A 23,891-nucleotide genomic window follows, 5' to 3' on the forward strand; every position below is an offset into this window, starting at 1 on the left:
GTAAACCTATTTCATGCTGCCTACCTAGACGATCAAAACCACCGGTATAAACCCCACCGGTATAAACCCCACAGGTGTAAATCCCACAGGTTGCACCACTGTCGCTGTGCTGCTTCCTCAGCTGCTATGGCTGGAGCACAAGAAACACGCAGACCAAACGCAGGTCTAGGGTTGTATTAATTAGAAAGCAGTGCTTTAGTCAGGAGGTCTAACTATGAGCTCTACTTCAGGCTCTCCCCTGCTTTTAGATTTGACTGTTAGGTTGTTTGGGGGTTTTTTTAAGGTTATTTTTTAGCATGGAAAGAAACATGTTGCAATATTTGCTTCTATATTTATTCTGGGCAAGATGAACAGTGTAACCAGGCCCTGAACTTTACCCATCGTTGTCCATGCCACTGGAGCCTGACCCACCAAGAACAAATGAAACAAGGTGTCTTCATGTCCTCACAAACAAATGCTACCAGAAACCACACTAAACCAGGCTGGAACAACATTGCAAAAGGAGAGGAACCAGACTCTTCCGCTTCCTCTGAAAACCACTTTCTTGCTCTGCTTCCATTTTCTTTTAGTCCTTATCTCTACAAATTAAATTATGATAAAACCTGGAGGCAGCAGGGACTTTCTGGGAGGGAGAACAGGCACTAAAGCAGCTTCCTCGGCCTCGGGGGATGCCCCCATGTGAAAACAAAGTGAGGGGGAAGAGGAATTTAAAACGCTGCTTGAAGCAGGCACAGCAGCGCAAAATGTGCACGTCGGACGGGTTCGGGTTTGCTTTGTTCCATCACTCGCTGGGCAGGCCCATGTTTTGCAAAGAAGTGGGTGCACAGACCCAGTCGCTGCCCCCCGGCTGTACCCACAGGGCTGGCACCATGTCCCCCCAAGTGTCCGTGCAGGCACGTGCTCCTTGACAGCAACCCATTCATTTAAACCAAGAAAGGCTCCATTATTCTCAAGGCCTCAAATCCCAGGCCCTGAAATGTCCTCCTCGAGTTGCAGTGAGGGACAGACCAGGTTGTGAAAACCACAACTGAAAATTGGGCCTGAAGCCCCAAAGGTAACTTGCTTTTTAATTTTTACAGAAACCTTCCAACCTCACCCTCCTTTTCCTTTTTCCCCCCAACCCCAAGAATTTCAGGCCTGACGTATGGAGTGCTGAACATTTAAACTATTACGAAACATGGTAGAATATTGCTTACTAATATTATACAGCCCTTTAAAGAAAGATTAGAACTTTCAGAAGGTTGTTGTGCAGGGTCAAAGTCTCTTTCCCCGCAGAGCTTATTTTGCTACTCATGTAGGTTCTGGTAGAACATTCGATGGGTTCTAGATAGCTGGCAATTTCGTCCAAGTGGAACAAAAAGCCAGAGATTTTAACAATAGTTATGGAAAAGGAGGAAAACCTCAGGAGTGCAAGTATCAAGCACGACAGGGCCCTTTAGGAAGATACTTAAATAGCCAGAAATGATTAAAATTTTTTAAAGCGTGTCTTGTTGATAAAGTTTGAAGATTACGTATTCAAATAAGGCTTAAACTCTTACAGACTGAGCACTAATATAATGATCCACAGAGATTTGCACTGATCTCCCATTGGCGGTTGCAGGAACAAAGGTCAGAACCACACTAATTTAAGGCTAGCTACTTATTTACCTAAAATGATTTGATATTACGGCTGTAAATTCTGAAAAATGAGGCACAGGATTATCTAGAATCCAACAGAATTATGAAAAATCCAAAGCAAACGTGGCTAAACTCCAAACATCGCTGTGCCAAACACAAGGAAAAAACAAACCAAACAAAAACGCACACAAAATAATCACCAGAACCCAAACCACCGCCCTGCTGTAGCCTGTATGCCATTGCTCCTCAGAAAATTATTAAACGTGAACTGCAGACGCTACATTCTTCCCAGTTAATGGCTAGTATCGTTAAATTATTAATAATCTAGTGATTTCAAAGGAACATCAACTAAATTTGATCAGTGCATACCAAAACAAGCCGTTCTTTAACAGGCTCTGTAGGACTGAAAAAGATCTGCAGCGTCACACAAGCCGTTTCACCTACATAAATAATTCATTCTTCTGCATTGTTCACCTTTACCCATTTTATCCTACGGCTTTTAGAATTTTGCACGCAGTCCGGATAGATCTTATACATGCAAATACATTTCGCAAGCAAATACGTGCTAAAAACATGGTTAAAAACAACCCGCAGCACCTTAGGCTTTCAAAAGGAAAGGGAAAAAAGATGAAAGAACAAATACCCTTGTCCTTCCAGCTGCTCAGCTGACTGTCCATCTCTCCAGCAACGCTCTACCCTCCAGCTGCGGTTCTCAATTCTGCATCCCAGGAGGAGAGCTGCAGGAGGAGAAGCCCGGGCTGGGAACCATGGGCTTCCCCGCAGCGTCTGCGGCCGCCGCTGCTGCACTGGTGCTGCAGGAGGGCGCAGCTGACGTGCGGCGGGTGTGGAGCTGCACTGACGCAGCGCCAGCGCCCGCCCCGGCTCTCATGCAATCCCCGGCCGCTGCGGACGATTGCGTCGCGCCGCTCGCCAAGAGAACGGAGCGGATGCCAAGGCGGAGAAAGGAATCGGCGGCACGTAGGAAGCGGCTTGTCCCCGCAGAGCGGCCGGGAGGGCTGGTGCGGCGGGGAGCGGCGCAGCCAACAAAAGCCGAGCTGCTTTTCACAGCGCCCGGGAGCCGAACGCGGCCAGCAGGCGAGCGTGCAGCACTCCGCAAACAACGGCTACAACGCGGGTATAAATCTACATGTATGTCTGCCCCTCGCGCTTGTTAAACAAATGTCAGGCTGTCTGGAAGACCAACAGAGACATCTTTGTAATGCACCTCTCCCTTTAAAAAAAGGTTTGAAGGAAAACAGAAGACGACCCTTTCTGTGCCTGTAACAAAAGCAAGAGGCTCCTGAAGAACACAAGAAAGCTTTTTGCTGGTATCTTTAGCCCTTATGAACCACTCAGCCATGTTTATTCTTCTTAACGAAGGTTTGAGAAGAACCATTTTCTCGGCCTTTACCTAATTCTCACAACCAAACGCCTTCTCCTTTTTGTTTCATTCTACATCAGCATCCTCTGCTGTCGGCTGCAGGCCTGACAAATGCTCCCTTCATTTAAATAAACCAAGAACCTCAAAGCTTACATTACTAACATACAGAAAGTAATATACACAAATAAGACAAGTATAAGCTACAAACTCAAACAAGAGATGAGCTGTGAGAATGAGGATGTCATCCTGTGCTCCTTCCTAATTCTAGTTTGGAGTCTCTCCCTAATATCCAGACCTGATAACAAAATGCATTGCTCCAAACTCTCTTAAAAATTTAATACACCGTTTTCTAAAGAAAAGAGCATTCATATAAAGCCACAAAAGTACTGCAGGCTGGCTGGGATGAAGATTCTCATTCAGCCCATAAAAAGACAATCTTGCATGCAGAAAGATTCCCAGAGTTACCTGAAAGCCCTATTTATTACTTCAATTGCCACATAAATTTACAGCCCCCTATAACAGCAAGATCAGTTACATATACACTTAACTTATACCAACATGTGCATTTAATTCCCATTTTCAACAGGTAAATCAAAGCACACACTATCAAAGGGAAATGGGAAGCGGATGTTCAAGCATCATAGCATAAGAAAATTTGAAAAACATGTCTGAAAAATCTGCTTCCGTCTTCGAGTGGAAATGGAGATCAACTGGAAACCACCACAAGCCATGACTCTCCCCCCCAGTTTGTCTGGATGACTGCGCAAACCTGATGCCTTCAGAAACATCTTTCCACTAACTGTCAGATTTCTAAAGATCCAAAATTAAAGCCTCTTTGTCTTCACAGTCTTTATATTATATACATATATATATTATTATTTATGCAATACATCCCTAACCAGACATGCTGGTACCGCCGGTGCCCTCAAGATCCTCCTCTCCACATACTCAATGTGCAAATGATACCCAAAATGAAGTCTGGATCCCTCTGTACTCACATCTCTTATGTCAAAAAAGATACACCCACGCAGCCCTCCACAAGCTTCTGGAGAAGCTTTGTTGTTTCATTAGGGAAATGGCACCTCTGTGTCTGCACCAACATTAACCAAAAACTATCCAACGTTAATCGAGTCACCCAGACGACTAAAAGAGATGCAAACAATTCTAAACATGTTCTAGTGAACGCACCAATGTTCAAAGGGCAGCAAGCCCACAGGGAGAGCATTTACCCACTACACAGACGGTACATTAAATTACCCTGAGCACAGGGACTGACAACAGTGTTTTTACACCAAAAGGCATCCCTGGCTTCCCACAGGAGAGCATTTTGGAGGACTATCCCATTCTGCTCTCACCTGAAGCCTCAAACTTGGTCCTTTACCACAAACGCTCCACCTTCTCCATCACTCTGCCCCCCTGCAGTAAGTGTCCCCAGGCCTCGCTCTGTCAGCAGCCTCAGCTGCACAAACCTCCGCATTTTAACAGGGGGACACGAGAGCACCAATGAAACACGGCAGCTCTAGGCCCTTCCTGCAGAAAAGTTGCACTACAAGTGTTTGTTTGTTGTTTTTTTGTTTGGGTTGGTTGTTTTTTTCCTATTTCCTCCCTGAATTCTCCACCCTGGAACAGAACTCTCCATTTATTATTATTTACCTAGTAGCATAAAACAAGACCTGAACAAAGAATCTAAGATATCATCAAAATTAAAATTAGTTATGTTGAATTACCTTCTACAAATAATCTCTTCCTGAAAGAAACCGGAGGCATCCCAAGGTTATTTTTCCCCCAGTGAAAAACAACAAATGCAACCCAAACACTTCCCGTCTGCTGAACAGATCTATTTAACTAACTACGTAGACGGAAAGCAGCAGAAATGAAGCCAACGGGCAGAGCGCTGGGGTAAAGCAGCATTTTTGACTTCTTTGAAGCTTCACAGCACTGTAAAGAGCTGGTTTGCAGTCACACAACCACAGGAAGCATTTTAGCTGTGCCCCCATGACTTGGGAGTAAAAAGCAAAGCTTGGTCATTCCTGCCACTCTGGCCCCCTCTCAAGCACGTTTTTCACACACCTGCAAATGTGCCCCCACATGAGAATCTGGGAACTGTAACATATTGGTAATCAGCTGTGTTTCTGTAATTGAGTGCCCCATGGCATACTTGAAAACAAGGGATCTGTAAATCCATAGGATTCAATGTGAAATGAACGTCTACGGGGCTGATATTCACAAGTGCTGTGCAACAACAGGCTCCTCGTCCCCAGAGTCAAGACCCCAAATGCATGTTTAATCTTACGGGAATGCCCTACATTAATATACCAACAGATTCAAAGTGCCAGTGTGGTTACATCTTAGTACACAACTTTCAGTCACGGTCAGGGGGTTAGATTTTGGGGTCTCTGCAATCTACTTTGATCTTGTAATTCAATAATGTAAAAACCTCCATGTTCCAATGATCAAAAAACACATTTATGGAAAGCTTGGTTTTCTAGCCTGTTTGGGAAAATTAATGATCTCTATCCAAAATCAAGGGAGGGGTTATCAGAGAAGAAAGCCCGTACAATATTAAATATGTATATTTAATTTTCAACCCTAAGAATATTAACTAAATGTCAAGAGTGTGGAGTTTCTGCCCACTTGGGCTGCAGTGCTCTGAAAGGCACAGTGCGCAGGGTCACAGCTCGGGTACCAACACTAGATGGCATCCAAAACCTCTTCTATGAGCTACTTGCACAGAGGCCCCAATGGCCCCGGCCTCAGCTGCAGCACGGGGAGCAGCATCCCAGCCACCGCTTCACCTGCAGCGTTGTTCTGGAGAGCAGAAACGTGTGGTTTGGAGTTTTTTGAGTGTGAAGCAGCAGGATTGGCTGCCAGGAAGCCAAATACAACATGTACTGAGAAGAAGAAAAGATTTAAAAAAAAAAAAATCACTGTATCCCAGCCAGGAGGAACTGCTGGTATTGCAGGGACATCACTGCTGTTGAAACTTTCATAAACAAGGGGTTTCTTTATAGTTAAATACAGTCCTGAACTGGTTTTGGTTTGGTTTTTAAATCCATGCAGCTATGATGTCCCTAGGGTTTGGTACCATCACTAAATTTAAAAGGTTACACAAAGGTCTGCTGGGTGGGATTAAACAAACCCCATCTATGCAGGAGGCTGTTAAAAGCTTTACATTTGGTTTGTTAGAGTGGTGGAGTGTTTTAAAAAATCCACAACCCTGTTAGAACTGGTGTTAGCTCACCGCAGTGCACTGGGACTGGTGGAAGTTACACTTGAGGTACACAGACGCGTTGGTATTTAGGTTGGCTTTCAAACAAACAGCACTGGTGAGTGTTCAAGAACCTTAATTTAAGTGCATCAGTAAGGCTGTTCAGACGCTTGTTGAAACATTCATCAGTCACACAATCACACCAACTGATTTCTACAAGTCTTGAGGCACAGTAAAACCTATTTCAGTAGCACTGCTAGGGAGAAAGGAAAAAAAACAGCACCCAAAGGCACACTTGCAAAGCCAAACATGTGCATAGATCCACTGCTCGGCCTTGTGAGGAATTAGTCCTCCTTTCTGAGAGCATGGAAGTGTACGTGTTAGTTCTCTGCTGCTACTCAAAGTGTGCTGAAGTAGCAAGCTATTAACAGCAGACAACTGGTTTTGTTCCTGGCTTGCCAGCAGACTCTTGGGGTAGGTCTCAGGAGTCCAGTTCTGTATTCTGTAATAAATGTGAAGTGAACAAAAGAGTAAACAGCACAGAGGGTGTGTGCGGAGGGGGTGGAACTAGAACAAAGGCCCATGTTTTTGAGTTAGTATTCTCAGCTGATTAGCTTTAAGTGTTCCTCCAGAGGAAAGCCAGCCCATCGACCAATGTCACGGCCGGGCAGATGCCTGCCCGGGCCCAGCGCTGCGCCGCTGGATAGGAGCACGAAGACACCGTTCTGCTCTCTCCTGCTACGGCAAAGGGGTTTCTGTGCAGCTTCTCCGGCAGTTCCACATGGACAAAAGAGGAGCGGCTGTGTCCTGGTCAGACCCAAAGGAAGAGTCTGTCTTCCCAAGGCCACACCCAGTCTGCTACATCCACGCAATGATCAATGATTAAAAGACTTGCTGTTAAAAGAACTAACAAAAAAGCTAGTAAAGTGCAACGTTCTCTTTCTTTGTTGTTTTTGAGTAGTCTGATCTCTAAACAACTAAGCCCTTGACATGAAGTGTAAGATGCCCAGCAGCTGTTCTCTAGGCAGCTCTATGTGCTGGGAGCCTGAGCACAAGGAGACTTCACAGAACACAGATGGTGTTTGACAGCGCAGGTACCACCCAAACGTCAGCACAGGGGCAATGGGAAACTCTCCTTCCTGCCCACCTGTACGTACAGAAGGGGTGAGACAGAAGGAAAGGCAGCTATCCTGCAAAGTTAAAAAAACATTAAAACAACATCTCCTACCTTATTTTCCAAACTCTATTGCAATTGCATCGACACCCTGACATTCCCCTCAACATATATGTTATTCCTTTCCAAAATGCATTTGATGCAGAAGATATATGTTAGGAATGTAGTATTTCATGAACTGGAGACTGCAGCTACTGCACAAAAATACTGCTGCTGAGTCAAACTAACGTTTGGTTTTCTGCTCGGAGCAGACGCATTGTGCTTTCCGCAGTAGCTGTTTTTAGCAGGAATGCTTCTGGTGCAAGACTTCAGCAGCAGTACAGTTCTGTGATATCAAAAAGCAAACGAACTGGAACTCCATGAGGCAGCCAGTTTTGAGAGCACAACACAACAATGGTCTTACGCTTCCTTTAACTTTCTGCTACACTAACTATACATTACCTGAAGAAAAATTAACTATGCTGAAGTGCAAACCCCACCTGAAATGAAAAATGGAAATTGATATCTGTGCTGTGTATAAATCAAATTTAATGTCTGCAGGAACCTCAACTTCTTAATGGCCATTTTCCTTGTAACCTAAATACTAAGCTCCCCCATGTGCACTATTTATTTTAAACCTCTGGCCCTAATCTAATGGAAGATGAGTGGAGACGCACAGGTCCTTCTCGAGATTCCAGACACATACAGTAGCAGGCAAGGTTATTTTCCTAAATTTCAAAGTCTGATGTCTGAACTGCATAGAAAAATCAGAAATGCCTCTTGAAATCATGTACACAGAGCAGATCGAAACACCATCCTCGGCTTACTATCACACATCGAGAGCAAGTTTGGGAGGCCAACTAAAGCCCAGTCTGTGGAGAACCATGGAAGAGCTGGCAGTGAGCAGCGACTGATTTCTGTATCAACAGAGCAGCGGCAGAACTGAAGGAGAAAACTGGAGACTGTGAGTCCATCCCTGATAAACAGAAAGAAGAAGTACTAAAGCAATCAGAATACGAAAAAGGTAAAAGAGCAGGCACTAACACTTTGTTACCCTCAGACGATATAGAGAAGTTTACAGAAAGTGACTTAAAAAGATTAAGTCATGACATGCTTTAGTTTAGCTAAAGAATTACACAGATTAGTGAACTGAAAGACAGCACACACAGATTACCTGAAGATTTAGTCAGCTTTGCTGAAAATACAGCAGTAGGCTTCTCCTTTTCTTTAACAGAAGCAGCTTCTCGCTCAGCTTCCTTCTCAAAAGCTTCTGGTTTTACTACACTGACTATCTCTTTTTCAGCAGGTAAAGGTGAGGTATCTGTGGCCGGTAAGGACATCGTGGATACTTCAGGCACTTTGTCCACAGCCTCCAAGGACTTTTTCAAGGCAGTAGTATCTTCCTCAGCTTTTACTTCTACATTCTTCACAGACAGATCACAGGGTAGCTCTGGGCAAGGCAACTGCCTCTTCTCACCTTGGATGGCTTTACTGATCTCTTCATCTTGGTGCCTTACTTCTCTGTCAGCGGCTTCTGCCACAAACTCGGGAGCAGCTTGAGGATGAGCTAGCATCACAAAGTCTTCTTCCACCGAGACTGGGGAAGAATCCACGGGGGAGAGCGCTTTGTCGTCTCCTGGTTTTGGTTCCGCAGCAACAGACGCATCAGCTGAATAAGCATTCAGCTCTTCCATTTGGAGAGGAATCTTCTCCGGCTTGGCTATTTTCGTGGGCGTTGGCTCAGCCGGGAGAGCAGCAGCAATTTTGGAAGAGTCCAGTTCGGGTTGGAAAGACTCCAGATAAGGCTTGCCTGCGGCAGCCACTGAATCCATCAGTCCTTCCTCATAGTCATCATCAGTTACAATATTCTCAGTTGATTTACTTTTTAAGATGAGAGATGGATCTTCGCTCACCTTCTCAGTAAAGTCAGGTATCACTTGGCTATTAAACAAGTCAGATTTCCCAAACTGCGGAGACAGTTTTTCAACAAGTTCCTTGTGTTTAGGCACATCCTGAGACACGCATTCTGCTATCGGTGTCTTAGAATATTCTGTAAAGGATGGAGAAGCAGATTCAGAGACCTTTGTTTCCTTAATTAAGTCACATGCAATAGATATATAAGGAGTCTCTATATCTTCAGGACTGGCGCTCATCTCATGATCAGGTTTTTTAAATGCTAATGCCTCTTTTGCTTCTTGGGCCTGTGTGAGTGGTACATTCGCTGACTCTTGGTATAAGGGAAGTTTTTCAGCCTCTTCTTTTACATTCTCATAATTAGCAGTAGGAATAAATGTCTCTAACGGGGAAGCTTCGAGCTGCACAGCAGAGGCTTCCGCACCAGCAGTCCCAGTGCTCAGCGGGGCTTCCATAACAATATCTGGCAATATTGGTGATGGAGCAGCTTCCGACCCTTCAAACGAGGGACAGAGCTGTGTCACGGGTTTCAGAGTCTCTTGTACCGACTCGGAGGTTTGAACTAAATCAATCTTTGTTTCATAAGCAAGTTTTGTACCGGCTGCATCGTGCATTTCACTTTCATACGCTTCTTGCACCAGATCAGGAGTGAGACCTTCAGGCATATTTGCTGCAGTGTCAGATGGCACTGTTGATATGCTCGCTGTTTTAGCAGAGTCAGCTTCCTGGCCTCCCTGCTTGCCAACTGCCTGAGTGCCAAAATCACCTTGTTCTGTGCTCGTCTGAGCTTTCATTTCTGCAATTTTTTTCTCGTCATCGGTTCTATTTTCTGAAGTGCCCTCCTCCAGTGGAGAAAGAGATTTGACTTTGTTACCGTCAGGACTCGGAGAGGATTCAAATTTAGTACAAGTGATGTAAGTCTGTGGAGGTTCTTTTACAGCTTCTGGGGTACTTGGGAAAGAGCGATCTTCAGCGCTGCCTTCGCTCTCCCGTTCATAATCCTTCTGCACATTCAGCTTGTCTACGCCATACTTCTCATCTAAACTGCTTTCTAGTTTGGCATCAATCTTGTTCTCAATGTCCTCTCTCACGCTGCTCAGTCCATGACTAGCACCTTTTACTTCCCACATTGGCTCCAACGGTTTGAAGTCTGCATATTCTTCCCTCCTAAGAAGGTCTTCCTTCAACGCCCCCTTTTCACCATGATCACCACCTCTGTACTTGTCTTTGTTATAGAAGAGATCTTCCTCATTTTTCTCAAACAAATCTTGAGGAGTTTCTGGAGCCATTTCCAGCTGCTCTGCAGGCATGTTCTGCAGATTAGGTAATTCTTTAGGGCCCTCTAGCTGTGTTTCTTCCTTAGCTTGAGATGAAATGGCTGCTTCTGCTTTAGCAAACGGGGGTTCCGACTGTTTCGGCTCCAAAATGCCTTTTTCATTTCCCTCTACAAGAAATGGATTTCTTGCGTTTTCCACAGTTTCTTTGTTAACCTCACTTGCGTTTGCTTTGTAACTGCTTTGTGCAGGTAATCCATCTGCGAGTGTATCAAAGGCTGCGCGCTCTTTAAAGGAATCAGCTGAGACAGGAGAGAAGGAGGGAAGAGAAGGAGCAGTATCAAGCGGGACTGCAGTAAAATCCTCTTGACCAAGCGACTTAGTGCTACCTGGCTGCTCCTGCAAGTCCATAACTTTTTCTGTGACCGTGGACAGAAAGGAAAGTTAGAGAATGCAAGTGCTCTTAAAGTCAATGCAAACTTTCATGACAGGTTCACATTACGTTAGTTATTAAGAAGCTCTTCCAAGTTCTACCATAAACACTACTAGGCACTACAGAGCAGCAGTTAAAGTTCGCTGTTCTAGGGCACCTCTTCTAGCAGAGAAGGAAGCAAGAGGCTAGAGACGCAGCAACTCTACGCAGCACAAAGACCACAGCAAAGCTGAAGCTGCCAGACAAGTACAGCAGGCAATATTCACAGGTGAGAGGGAGGGTGGGGGTCAGGTGGGACAGAGAGAGGGGTTTGTGTCCGTGCTTGTGCACAAACACGCACGCAAATGTGCATGCCAGTAACAAGTCTTTTGTTGACACTTTTTAAATGGGAATTTTGTGGACAACGTAGCTAATGAAAACGACTACATAAATACTACTGGCACAAATTTTACTTCTATAAAATACTGCAGAAAGTTACCATGGATTAAACCTTTCTGCTACATCAGTAAAGCAACTATGCTTTGATGTGTTAATAGTATCAACTTCTCTCCTACATCAAGGGTCCAAGAATTCACAGATGGCTGTAGCTTGTTTACAGAACAGTTTACATGTAGAGAAATGAAGAATGCTTATTAAAATCTTTAACAGATCAAATGAAAAGTCAAAACTGAAAAACATGACAGAAGTTATTCTTGGACCCATGCTGACTTTTAGGAAAGGCAGACTAATTGGAAAGAGTTAACGAGGTCGGAAATGCAGGAGGTATTGAGACAAAGGTGAGCAGAAAGAACTTGCCTGCAGAGGAGTGCATCAGAGGCGCAGATGTAGCAGGAAGAGCAAAAAGGGTCTCATCTGAAAAACAAACAAATAACCTCAGCAGAAATAAGGGCTAGGTTGAAGAGGGGGGAAAGCATGCAAGTAGTGAGGTCCAGTAAATCAAACAGGTCCACAGCCAACATCTACACCCACAAAGAACCACACAACTGAATACAAGCTGAGCGATTTGGGAGGGAAAAACGCTCAATTCTCCATTTACAGTGGGATCTTTCCCAAGGCAACTGCAGGACCCCCGCTTAGAGCCAGGGACAGACCCTGTGCTAAGACACCGCAGTAGCTGCTCTCTTGTCATTCTCCAAACTCCCACACTACTGAGCGGCTACGGTGTCTCCAGCAGCAGCAACGACACCCACCATTGCTACCACAACACCACCCACCATTGCCACCACAACACCACCCACCATTGCCACCACAACACCACCCACCATTGCCACCACAACACCACCCACCATTGCCACCACAACACCACCCACCATTGCCGCCACAACACCACCCACCATTGCCGCCACAACACCACCCACCATTGCCACCACCATGCTCGCTCCAGAGGGGCTCCTAATGCCAGTGAATGTGTGTGACAACAGCAGCGATAAAGACACTCAACCAGAAACTGTGAAAGGTTAAAAGGAGTAAAGCTTTGAGCCTCCCACTGATCTAACCAGTAACACTCTGGGCTATTCTGAATGACTGGACTATTTGCTTTGCGTTTATCTTTACTATTCTTGCTGTGGTATAACACAGACAAGCTGCCAAATGAAGGCATTACTTTTAAAGGGCTTCTTTGACGTGACCCAAGACGCATACTTTGCTTCGTTGAGTTTGTTTTAACCCTAATATTTCACAAGGCAATCCCAGCTCTCCGATTTCCATCCAAAGAACTAAATAAACCTAAGGAAGGCCACCCTTGTCCTAAGCCAAGGAAGTCACTCTCCTGCACTGCGGCACAATGGGGAGAAACTGGACAACCCCCCAGTTTCCTATTGCACATCATCTGAAGTAAAAGCATCCAACTCCAACATTTCACTGAGCTGCATGAAGCACAATGAAAAACCAGTCTAGAAGCAGTAATACCAGCCAACATTTAAGTAAATATATTTCATTCTGAAGAATGCATGAAGCTTTCAAATTAAGGCTGTTAAAGAATATTTGCAATTTACGTCAATTGTATTAGCAGAGTGTAAAATTCTATTAAGGCATTCCAATTAGATTTGGAATTTCCAGTAGAGACATCAACAATCGTTAGTTTTGCTATTTGCCTGGACAAAAATCAAGGACTGGAAAAAGTTAGGGGTTTTTTCTTCTTAATTAAAACCAAAGAGAAATAGAAGCAATTGATTCTGAAAGATTAAAAGCAAAAAGTGGGATGTCTGGTAGAACCAGCAGCACATTAATAATAATCCAGTAAAGCAGGGCATTAAGGTAATGTCTGTTTTGGCGTTGAACCATGACTTAGTGCAAAGGCAATGCCACTTCAAGATATTCGTGACCCAGCTGGTTTACTTAATCCCACCAGTTTTCCAAAAATCAGGTCTCCTCACAACCCACATTTCCTGTCACAATATACAGTCGCTTGGGTTTGTTTCACAGGACATTGTTATCTTCAAGTGATGTTTCTAATCCACAAAATCTGCCAAGATGCAAGAAAACAGAGTAAGAAAGCTGGAGCGTAGGACTCGATATTTAGAAGCTTCCACAACTCCTGCCGGGCCAAAGGGATTTCTGTTCAGTTTTCTAGAAATTACATTTTCCTATTAAGGACCACACAGAGAGAAACCTCAATTCCAAATTTAGAACCCATTAAACCAGCGTTACAGCTCAGTGGTGGCAAAAGCTTTTGAGGACAAACGCCACCCTGGAGGACAACTGATCAATATGTGACACTAAGAGAAGCGCAACGCACCGCCAAGCATCACCGGATGCCCTTCGCTCCAGGAGACGCTGGAGATCCCCAGGATCTGCTCCCCAAGCAGCCTGGGCACAAGGGACCCATCGCCCCATGAGGTGAATGAGCAAGTCACCTCCTCTGGAGCCTGAATCCAACTGGAGCGCTGCTCTGCCTTCCTCAAAATGGGACTTCTAGCAGTAACAGAGGGGTTTTTCCAGTTTCTTGTGGATCTGCTATGTCAAGGGCTACCATGGAACTTCACATTTTATGACAGCAAGCCTTAGGGTTTGCACCAAGCAGCAGCACACCCTCCTTTTATCTCAACATCATGCCTTGATGGACCAAGCAACATCTCCTGACCACAAACGTGGCAATTCACTGGGAAGCTGGCAGCAGAGACAAGTCAGGCTGCACGTTCCCCAAAAGCACAGCCCTGCCCTCCTGCTGGCCAGGCCAGAGCAGCAGCTCTGTGTGCTGGGACACGAGCGGAGGGGAGACAAAGCAGGATGGACCCCTCGAGCCCACATGAAGACACAGACCACAGAGAGCCCAACAGAAAAGGATCCCGCAGGGAAACAGAGAACAAGTCAGTGGAGCGGGAATGCAGAAAATGTAGAAATAAAGGAAGAGTCCACTGGGTAAAGACACAAGTCCCTGAAGGTGCAGTACACCTGGTGTCCAAAGACCAAACTCCTCCTCAGCTCTGACTCCCATTTACTCAACACCAAACTACACAATGGCTGGGCCAGTCACTGAATTCCAGGTTCTCTTAATGGAAGGGTATTGTGCCCACACCCAAACTTTATTTTCCACACGTAGCTGGAGTGTGAAAGCTGATTACATAAAAGCAGTATTTCCTAAGCAGCCAAGGAGAACCACCCACCCTCCCTCCACCCACATCGGAACAGCATTTTTCCTGCTGAAAGCAAGCAGCCAGAAGGACGTTTTTGTGCTGCGGGCCCTGTGTGGAACCCCAAGGCGAGCAGGAGGACAGAGCAGGACCTCTGCAGCTCCCACATCACCAACCAACCGTCTGCTTCAGACTGTAATTCAAATGACACACCGAAAGGAATGGCGTTTGCTTCCAGCAATGACATTGGCACTGAAGAATCCTTTTAACCAACACTGGAGGTAGAAACCTTTCAGAAACAGAAAAGCAATGGGAATGTCCCGGTGGAAGGCGCAGGACAAGGAGCGTGGAAGCCACCTGAGCCAACGCTTGCAGAACCGGCTGCTCTTCCCACCCAGTGCTCCAGCGGTAGCGCTGGCAACAGCTGACAACAAATACACCGAGTTTTGTAACAACATCACATGTCTAGTGAATAACTCCATCTGTAAAAGGACCGCGAGAAGGATACACCACCCAGAGTGGTTTTTCCTATTCGCATATCAATGGCAGAAAATAGGTGATGGAGGCAAGCAAAGAAGCAACAGAAACTGCCAGAATCCAGGAGAAAAGCTTCAGAATGGATCACAAGCTCAAAGCAAGATTATTGCCATGTAAAGGTGGCATTCAAAACTCCTTTCTTCACCCACAAAGTGGGCCTTCGCTACAGCAAAGCTTCAGCCAAAGAGATAAAGAAAATCTAAGTAAAGAAGTCTTCAGTTTCTACAAATCATAAAATAAAAAAAACAACTCATTAAGCTGAACTGCTTGATTACTGTTTCCATAACAAGAATAAAGAGACAGACTTTGTTTCATGAAACACAGAAGAGCGAGACCTCAGAATGAACAATGCAGGTTAGTGACCCAGCTGCAGCACCACAGCGGACAGACGGACAGACCGACCGGCCTCCTGTCTGTGCGTGCCGTGACTTTACATCCGTCCCTAAGGCAGCCCAGTCCGTGGCTTTTAAATAGAACTTTAGAGAGAGACTCAGCATTACCCAGGTGATCTTACAACATTTAGTAAAATACTAATATTGTATTCAAACATACACATTCACACATCACACCCCTCTGTCCTTCTTCTTATCCACATATATGAACATATCCCCCAACGTGAAAGGAATAGCATTTAAGGAACAGAAAAAAGTGATGAACAAAGTGATGCACAAAGTGATTCATTCTGATCGCCTTCCTATATATGACTAAAAACATTCAGCAAATTTTACCTTCGGTTGTTGCAAACTAAATATTCCCTTAAAAAAAGAAAAGCCACCCACAAGCAACGCTGTAGCTTCTCCTTTCATCAACATGAACTCTCGCACTTTAGAACTTCGTATTATGGTTTCAGCTAAAGCATAAGCTCCACCAACAAGAAATAGATTTTGGTTTTTTTTAAAAAATAAAACCCCTGACAGCAGCATGACAAAGAGGTGGCATTTCTAACTCCTTTGACTTTCTGCTGACTGCTCACTAACCCGTGTTGTTACAACATACTGGTATCACCCGCATTAAACTTTATATGTAATATCAAAGTTTTGGATAAAAAGCAGAGAAAAGTGGAAAGAGATTTCCCAGACCACTAGGAAGGAGAAAGTAAAGGCAGTTGTGCTAAGGTAGGTTTGTTGTGCCCATAGCATCCTTATTGTTATGTGTGAGCTCAGCATTGGGGAGAAATATACACTCAATATTTTCTATGTATAGACACAGAGTAAACTTCATTCCAATGCAGTTTAGCTTTGGTAGGAGACTCTATTAAGCTGCAAGAGGGCAGTTTCAGTCTTTAGAAAATAAAACCCTTTCCTGTTTTAGTGTGTTGAGGAACGTACACTACTCTTAAAATAAACCAACAAAAAAATCGGGCAAAAATCAACTTTTTAAGAACCCACCTTTGCATGTTTCAAAAATGAACAAAATGCTTTATCTTATAGACCTACCACAATGCGACACTGCTTTGGAGGGGACTCTCTTGTTAATACAGATATTTAACAATAAACAGGGCAAAATTCATCCTCGACACACACATATGTAGTCTGAGCAGCGTTCACAGACTCAGGGCTTTACAGAGCAATGCAGGACCCTCACACTTTGTAACCACAGGGAAGAACTGCCACAGTTTTTCTTCTCCTGCGTGTTGATATCAAATTGTGAGTAAATTATTATTGCTCAGCTTAAAGTGTCAAAGACAACACATCTGGCCATTTAGAAGTTCAATTAAATTATTTCAAGGACAGTAAAGTTCTTGGATGCCTAATTTCCTACTGCACAGTAAACAAGGCCACACAACTTCACAACAATTTCCTGAGAAAAGCAGCTGCCTACACAAACTCCATTTAAATCATCTCCTGTTATGATGCAATTGTTCTAAACACGGTATTTCACCAAATACTTAAGCCGTTCATGATAAAGAACATTAACTATTAATAGCATCTTTTCACATCCTTTCATCAGGCTGCAAAGCTACAGCAAGTAATTAGGTTCGCTCATTTGGCTATTTAGTTATACATGTACATTTATAAAGAGAAGCTTCCCGTTAGGAAACGATGCCTGTAAACAGCTCGGAAATCTTGGAGGAAAGAACATGAGCTGCTACAGAAGATGGAGATTCCCGAAGATCAGTGAAAACAGGAGCTCCATCTTTAATATGTTGAGGGTATCACAGCTGGGACCTCAAAAGAGTGTTAATAACCCAAAAGTGTTAACGACCCAAGAGTCTGGGTTACTCACAAGGGCATCTCCGGTCTGCATGGCAGGTACCCCAAAGTGGTACCAGGCCTCACCTGCAGAGCCAGTTGCACTACACTGCACAGGAGACTTCCCAGCTCATGTTATTTGAATTAGATAAAGAAAACAAGTTCAAACCAAGCACTTTAAACAATGCTTTCTGCTTTAAATATTCTGTCCATGGAAAAGCAAGTCTCCAGCAAGAAGCATTTTCTTATTGTCTGAGCAGAAATCAAACACCAAACTGATTTAAGCAAGTTTTTTTTTCAGTATTTTAATTTACACGGTCCAACTTGCAGCAGCTTTTCCTCTTTTGGAAAAATTAAGAGACGAGGCGAGTTGCTGAGCAATGCGGCCCCTGCGGTAAGGTACATACCATCTCATCTTCTTTTCATCAGCCAAAAAGTGAAGAGCTAGAGACAGCCCCGCTCCCCTGCGACACCCAACTGCCAGCCCACGCAGCAGCAGATGGACAAGGAAGATACAGCCGGAATTAACCCACTGCAATTCCCAGATTGCCAAAGCAAGCACCCACTACACTGGTGGTTTTCAAAGGCCGTTAAAGACTTCAGACACAACTGCCAGGCTCACCTCACTCTTGCAGCCATCTGGATCAATAACAGCATGGGCAGGATCTAAGCAGCATTTTGGAGGATGGCTCTATAACACCACTTCCTATTAAAAGCCCCTCCATTCATATGAGTATCACTGTTATCTCCTCAGAGCAGGGAAAGAATTTTTTCTGGCATATTTTGTTATTAGAAGTAAATAAACAAAGTCACACAGGTCAGCCCCAAAGAAAGTTCTTTGTTCTCACACCAAGAGAAGAAGGAATTGTCAGAAAATGGACGCACATACCTATCTATCACAGAGCAGCAGTCCACAGCGGCTCCCTGCAGGACAGTTAAATCCTCTGAAGGGCCAAGATAAACTGCTTGGCTTTTGAGCACAAACTGAGCTCACGAATGGACAAGGAACACACCAGAAGCACCACATGGACGAACTGTGTCTGCTCCCCATGTGTGGCCACTGCGCTCATCACAGACACCAGCAGCTGGGGTGAACACCACCCTATTGACATCAGCTGGGGGTGAACACCACCCTATTGATATCAGCTGGGGGTGAACACCTTCCCTCATTAACATCAGGTGGCCACAATCATTAACTGTTCACAGCCCCCCTCTGAATGCTTCAAATTCCCACTTCACAATCCCAACTACATTTAATATCTGAATCACAAATGTATTTAATAGCAAAGTTTAGAATTTAGAATAAATTTAGAACAATCTCACACAATCACAGATCCAGTGTTTATAGTCACTCATTTAAAATATTTTAATCGAGGTGATTAAAAAGAAAGTAAACAATCTAGCCAATTGCAAACACGTGCCCAGCTCCGCATGGCTCTAAAGATAAGTATTCGGTCTTTGGCAATATTTGTAACCAAAACAATACTGTGTAATTCCTCTAAACCTAAATAACTCTTGCAGAAGACCCAGACTCCTTAACCATATGTTGAAGTAACGAACAGAAATTTGGGTTCTGGCAGTGCCTCAAAGCAGAAAAATACCATAATTACGCCAGAACTTACTCAAAGGCAGGAGGTCTAAAGAGCCATGCAAATCCTATGATTATGCAGACATTATTCAATTTAATTTTGGAGATTAAACCCATCATAAGATTCCCTTTCACCGATTTGTGCAGACGGAATTCTTCCCTGCTTTCCCCACAATTAAATAAATTAAACAGTATTTAGATTAGCAACTTTATCATTGCAAAAGAATATATTTATTAGCTAAATTAAAGAACGGAGATGCCACTGATTCAGCATCTATTCCCAGCACATTACCTTGCACGACAAGCCTCTGACATAAGAGCTTAAAGTCTGTAAAATAAAAACAAATTAATGCATAAGATACCTTCATCTCAAAAGAATATGGACAGTCATTAGAGGATTCGTTACAGCCATTAGCATTTGTATAAGAACATGTTTAATGACACGAATAAAGCAGTGTGAGGATGACACGCTGTCCTGCCCTCCCCACGGACACAGAGGATGGGATACGGAGCAGCATTGCGCTTCCTGGGTTGCAACAGATTTTGGTCAATGCCAGTATAACTATCCACTTCAGTTTTTGGTCACCTGGACACAATTCACACACAAAGGAAAACTGATTTTATCTAACAGTGTGATCTTTTAAAGACAACTTGGGTTTCAAACTGGAAGTCTATATCCCTTTGCCCAGAAAAAGCAACCTTCCTTCCACCGCTACCACAGACGTTCTGCTCCCTCCAGATCCTGCTCGTCCCTTCCAGCTCTGCAGCTCCAACCTGCTCTGGGAAGCCTCGCACACGCTCCTTCATCTGCTTCCCTTGGCAATCACGCAAGGGACACTGATGGACAGGCACCAAGGAATTGCAGCTTGTCAGAAAAAAGGGAAGAGCAGAGGTCACGAAAAACTGTCACAAACCAGTAACAACTGGACAGACAGTAGGGTTTGGACGTTACACCAACAGCATCCAGTAGACTGAGAACATTTTTAATTGGCAACAGAGACATTCGTATTTATCTCAGGCTTGTGTCTTATTTAAAGACAGCTTAATTAAGATGTTCTTCCTAGGCGATGAAGTTGATGACATGATTACCCCGTTCATTAAAAAGCTGCAAGTTCCAGTACATTCCTAGGACACAAAGCACGTCTCCCAGCAAAACCAGTGAGGGGCAAACTGGGATCTCTAACACTTCTGCATGAGGGGAGGGAAAAGAAAAATAAAACTATTCTTTCTTTACTCATCAGAAAGCAATAAATGGAGACAAACCCATGAAAAACCATGGCGAAGAGCAGCAATTTAACAACATCTCTAACTTCAAATCTTCCTATTTTGACAGCTACAGCTAGCAGCACATTGATTATTTCCACTTGATAGATAAAAACATTCGACTGAGATAATTTGATTTTCCTCAGACTTTGTGAATATTAATAAGCCCATTATTTTATTGGTATTGTAATAGTTCTCATTGATGGAAATACCAATTAAAAAAGCTATCCAGCAAACAGATGTCATGCAGCTCTAGCGCAGAGGTCTCTGTACTGTGCTGCCCTGAAAACAGTCTCTGGAAGTAGAAATTATGCAGTGTTTTCAAAGCATAACAGTAGTAATTTCTATTTTAGATCCTAAAACAAGAAATACAAAAACATGAAAACATACTCAACTGTTCTGCTCAGAATAGGTCTCACTGTTCACTATTTTTTACTTGGTAATAACAGCTTTTTTTCTTTCATTTCTAATGCAGCTTGATCATGCCACAATTTTCCTCCTACTTCATGTATAAGCGTTTCTGAATATCTCAGGGTCATTTGCCTGTAAGATACACATTGCTTTACATTTTCTAGCCAGATAAAGACCAAGAACTATCTCGTTGCCTATCAAATATCTAGAACCCAAGACATCTTCAGATCGAACTATGCATGGCTAATTTTTGCAGCCAAGTTTCATAGTTACTATAGTAACACGCCAGCTCTAAAGAAGGCTTGTTTCATTCAAAATATTAATGGAAAACAAAGAAACAACCGAAGCACACCAAGACATGCCTCAAGTTGTAGGTGAACTGCCTTTTGTTATTCTACCAACCCCGGCACACAAAGCCGGGCTGGGCTGGTGGCAGCCACCAAGCAGCGGTGTGGAAAACAGCCACAACGGGCACACAAAGCCACCAACCCTCCCTCCAAACCGGGTGCTCAGCAGCAAAACTCCCACAGAATCCCAAAAGCAGGGGAAAACGGGCTCCAGGCTTACAAGAATGATGTCTATACACCTTGTGCTAAGCAGCCAGGCTCCAAAACCCTCATCCTCCCCACCCTGGGCACTGGAGGAAGAGGAAAGTGAAACACCATCCTCACAATATACCAACCGGAAAGTTATACTAGAAAAATGCATCGCAAAACATTGAAATAACACAAGATCCATCTGCAAGACACTCAGAAGGCGTAGTTTTCCAGTCACAGATCTACTTTAAGATTGGAGCTCACGAGGCCAGAAGTAAGCTGTGGTTGTTGAGAAGACAAAGTTTGAGTCTCTTGACCTCAAATTTTATACTCCAACCACCACTCATTTCCAACCTGTCTATAGATCAGCTATTACAAAAGGACTTGACACTTGCCTTGCAACTTTGTACCAGTCAGCAGGAGAAAACCACTGACTGGGAGGCTTAAATATCATCCTTGACTTACAGGAGTGTTGCTAGTGGTTATCTATGAGATAAGAAAAGATCCAGTGCTCACCAGTGGTGATGCAACAGGGTGGACAAGATGGTTGTCACTTCGTAGACATGCTGCAAACTTCCTTAATTACAGACAGGGAAAACCAGCAGTTCCTCACTGTCTCCTAACTTGTGGTTTGCAGGATTTCAACTCCAAGGGGAAAACTCCCAATGCAATTCAAAACCTCCCTGAGGGCTACATTGTTATAGGGTAGGTGGATGCTGTGTGGTTTTCTCCTGGAAAGCAAGTCAAAGGATACAGACACGAAGCAAATACACTCTCAAACTTGGCAGGACTATCCTTGCACACACTGGTTAACAGAAGAAATAGCTTTAGAAGCTCTTTCAGCAGCTGAACTGCAGGAGCAGGCCCCACTCTGCTAGGCATCTCAAACGCACATGGCAATAAATAAAACCACCCTTTGGTGAACTCACTTAGATGGGAACACACAATGTGAAAATGAAGACAGTAGCTTTACTATACCAGTCAAATTGCTAGGTACTCTTCTCCTCATATGCCACTATAATGGAAACCATGTAATGGTTTCTACCTTTGATACACGTAGGTTATGGGCACCTCTCTTACAGCTTTACAGACTGCATTTGGGAGGAAAAAGGGCCTTGCACCTCGAAGAGACACTGAAGATGAGTCAGAACGTACTTTAGGAAACACAGGGTGCAAGTCATCAGCGGAAACAGTCAAGGACAGCTACATTTTTTCCAAGTTGTGCTGCTCACCATTCTTAAAACCCCCACGACTCCTCTGAGCGAGGCTACGCACACACAGCAGCACACTACACAACTCAGCAGCACACACGCACACAGCTGAGGAGCGTACATGTGGCTTTAGAATTTGCACAAAATGCAGATCACAAGATCTGCACATTCCCAGCACAGGATAAAAGGTTCACCCTACAGAGTGCATAGAAGCCGGTTTCTTGTAAGTGAATGGCTTCACTTCATCTGTCATTTTGGCTACCTACATAACAGTGAGCAGTAGAAAAAGGGTCCAGGAGCACATAAGTTTCACTGCAGTCCTCTTGCTTGTTTTCTTCTCCAAATATTTATATTAGCTCTTAAGAGGGTAGGCTGCTGATACACAGACACTTACATTACACGGAATTATGTCACAGTCTCTCATAACAATGAAACTGAATACTCCTAAGTATGCAACCAAGAGCAATTACAAAGATTTACATTTTAAAACACCTCCAGATACATAAATACTACATTTCAACGGGCCATGAAGTAGCCCATACATCTCTCCTATTGTTATACTGACAAAAAGCAGCAACATGGCCTATTGTTGCAGGTAAAAGAATCCCTACTATTGTTAGAATCCTCGCTTTCTCCTCTTGGAAATAGAATTTCAAAGTTAGGGAACTCACTGGAACCCGAGTGAAGTATTTGGACAGATAGTTTTAGCATGAACTGCCAGATGCACAACTGAGAAAGAAAGAAATTTAAATGGATACTTAACATGCTTGAAACTAAGTACTCCTGCATCTAAGAAGACTGAAGTACTCATGACATAACTAGACAACGCTTTTACCAACACCATGTGTTCTCATCTAGTAGTTTCAAGTTCTTAAAATATAGCCTGTAACATTCCAAGCCATCATTAGACGAGCACTATGTGTTACACACCTTGTCTTTGGAAACCAGGTCTCCTAAAGATGCTGGTCCTCACTTCAGAGCCCTAAATTAATCATCACTGACAAATTCCATCCCTCCAATTAGGTTTTATAACACTTTGACACCACTTTTCAGCTCCACTACCTAATTTTCACACAGGTAGGTCTCCTGCACTCTAATAAAGATGAGATATTTCAGGGCTTACTGTGTTCCTTGCCTTATCCTTCAGGGGGCAGGGAGGAGAAAACCAAACCAGCTCTGGAAATGTCACTTTTAACCCCAATTTTCCAAGCAACAGCAAGATTGGGTTGATTCTATTCCTTCCATTCTGTTCTGCTCAAACCTTCCACCGCTACACTCAAACAACTTGCCTAGAAAAATTTCTGTTCACTTATCAAATAACATCCCTTCTCTTAAGTCTGTTGCAAGCGTGTGTCATCATCTGTCCTCCAAATGGTGGAAAAGTAACAAAAACATATCCTTGGCATATCACTACACAGAGTTACCAGAAGAACGAAAAAGCAGGCTTGATGAAAGACAACAGCACAACTAACCATAAAGTCCTGTCACATATGCAAATAAAAAGCATGGTGAAACCCCTCCAAATAAAATTAAATTCAGGTTGAACAACGGGGTTTTTTTTGGTCATTACTCCAGATGCCTTTTTTTAAATTTAAAGTATC

At 43.8% G+C, this 23,891-nt stretch overlaps 1 protein-coding gene across 6 annotated transcripts in view; it reads right to left on the reverse strand.

The window, feature by feature from the left end:
• The window catches only part of RTN4 (reticulon 4), a 56,358-nt gene that overhangs the window by 15,221 nt on the left and 17,246 nt on the right, over positions 1-23,891 (reverse strand). For 2 of the 6 annotated variants that reach the window (XM_065833616.2, XM_065833615.2), the window contains 2 exons: positions 11,776-11,832; positions 8,534-10,966 (listed from right to left, as the gene is read on the reverse strand). The exons of 1 other annotated variant lie outside the window; for it this stretch is intronic. In XM_065833616.2, coding sequence (XP_065689688.2) covers positions 8,534-10,966; positions 11,776-11,832 — 2,490 coding nt within the window. Of the gene's footprint in view, positions 1-2,260; positions 2,462-8,533; positions 10,967-11,775; positions 11,833-19,161; positions 19,198-23,891 lie in introns of those variants that run through there. 3 more of the 6 variants (XM_071805619.1, XM_071805620.1, XM_065833618.2) reach the window with 3 other exon arrangements.

The sequence above is a fragment of the Patagioenas fasciata genome, chromosome 3 (genome assembly GCF_037038585.1).
Source record: "Patagioenas fasciata isolate bPatFas1 chromosome 3, bPatFas1.hap1, whole genome shotgun sequence".
NCBI classification, from domain to species: domain Eukaryota; kingdom Metazoa; phylum Chordata; class Aves; order Columbiformes; family Columbidae; genus Patagioenas; species Patagioenas fasciata.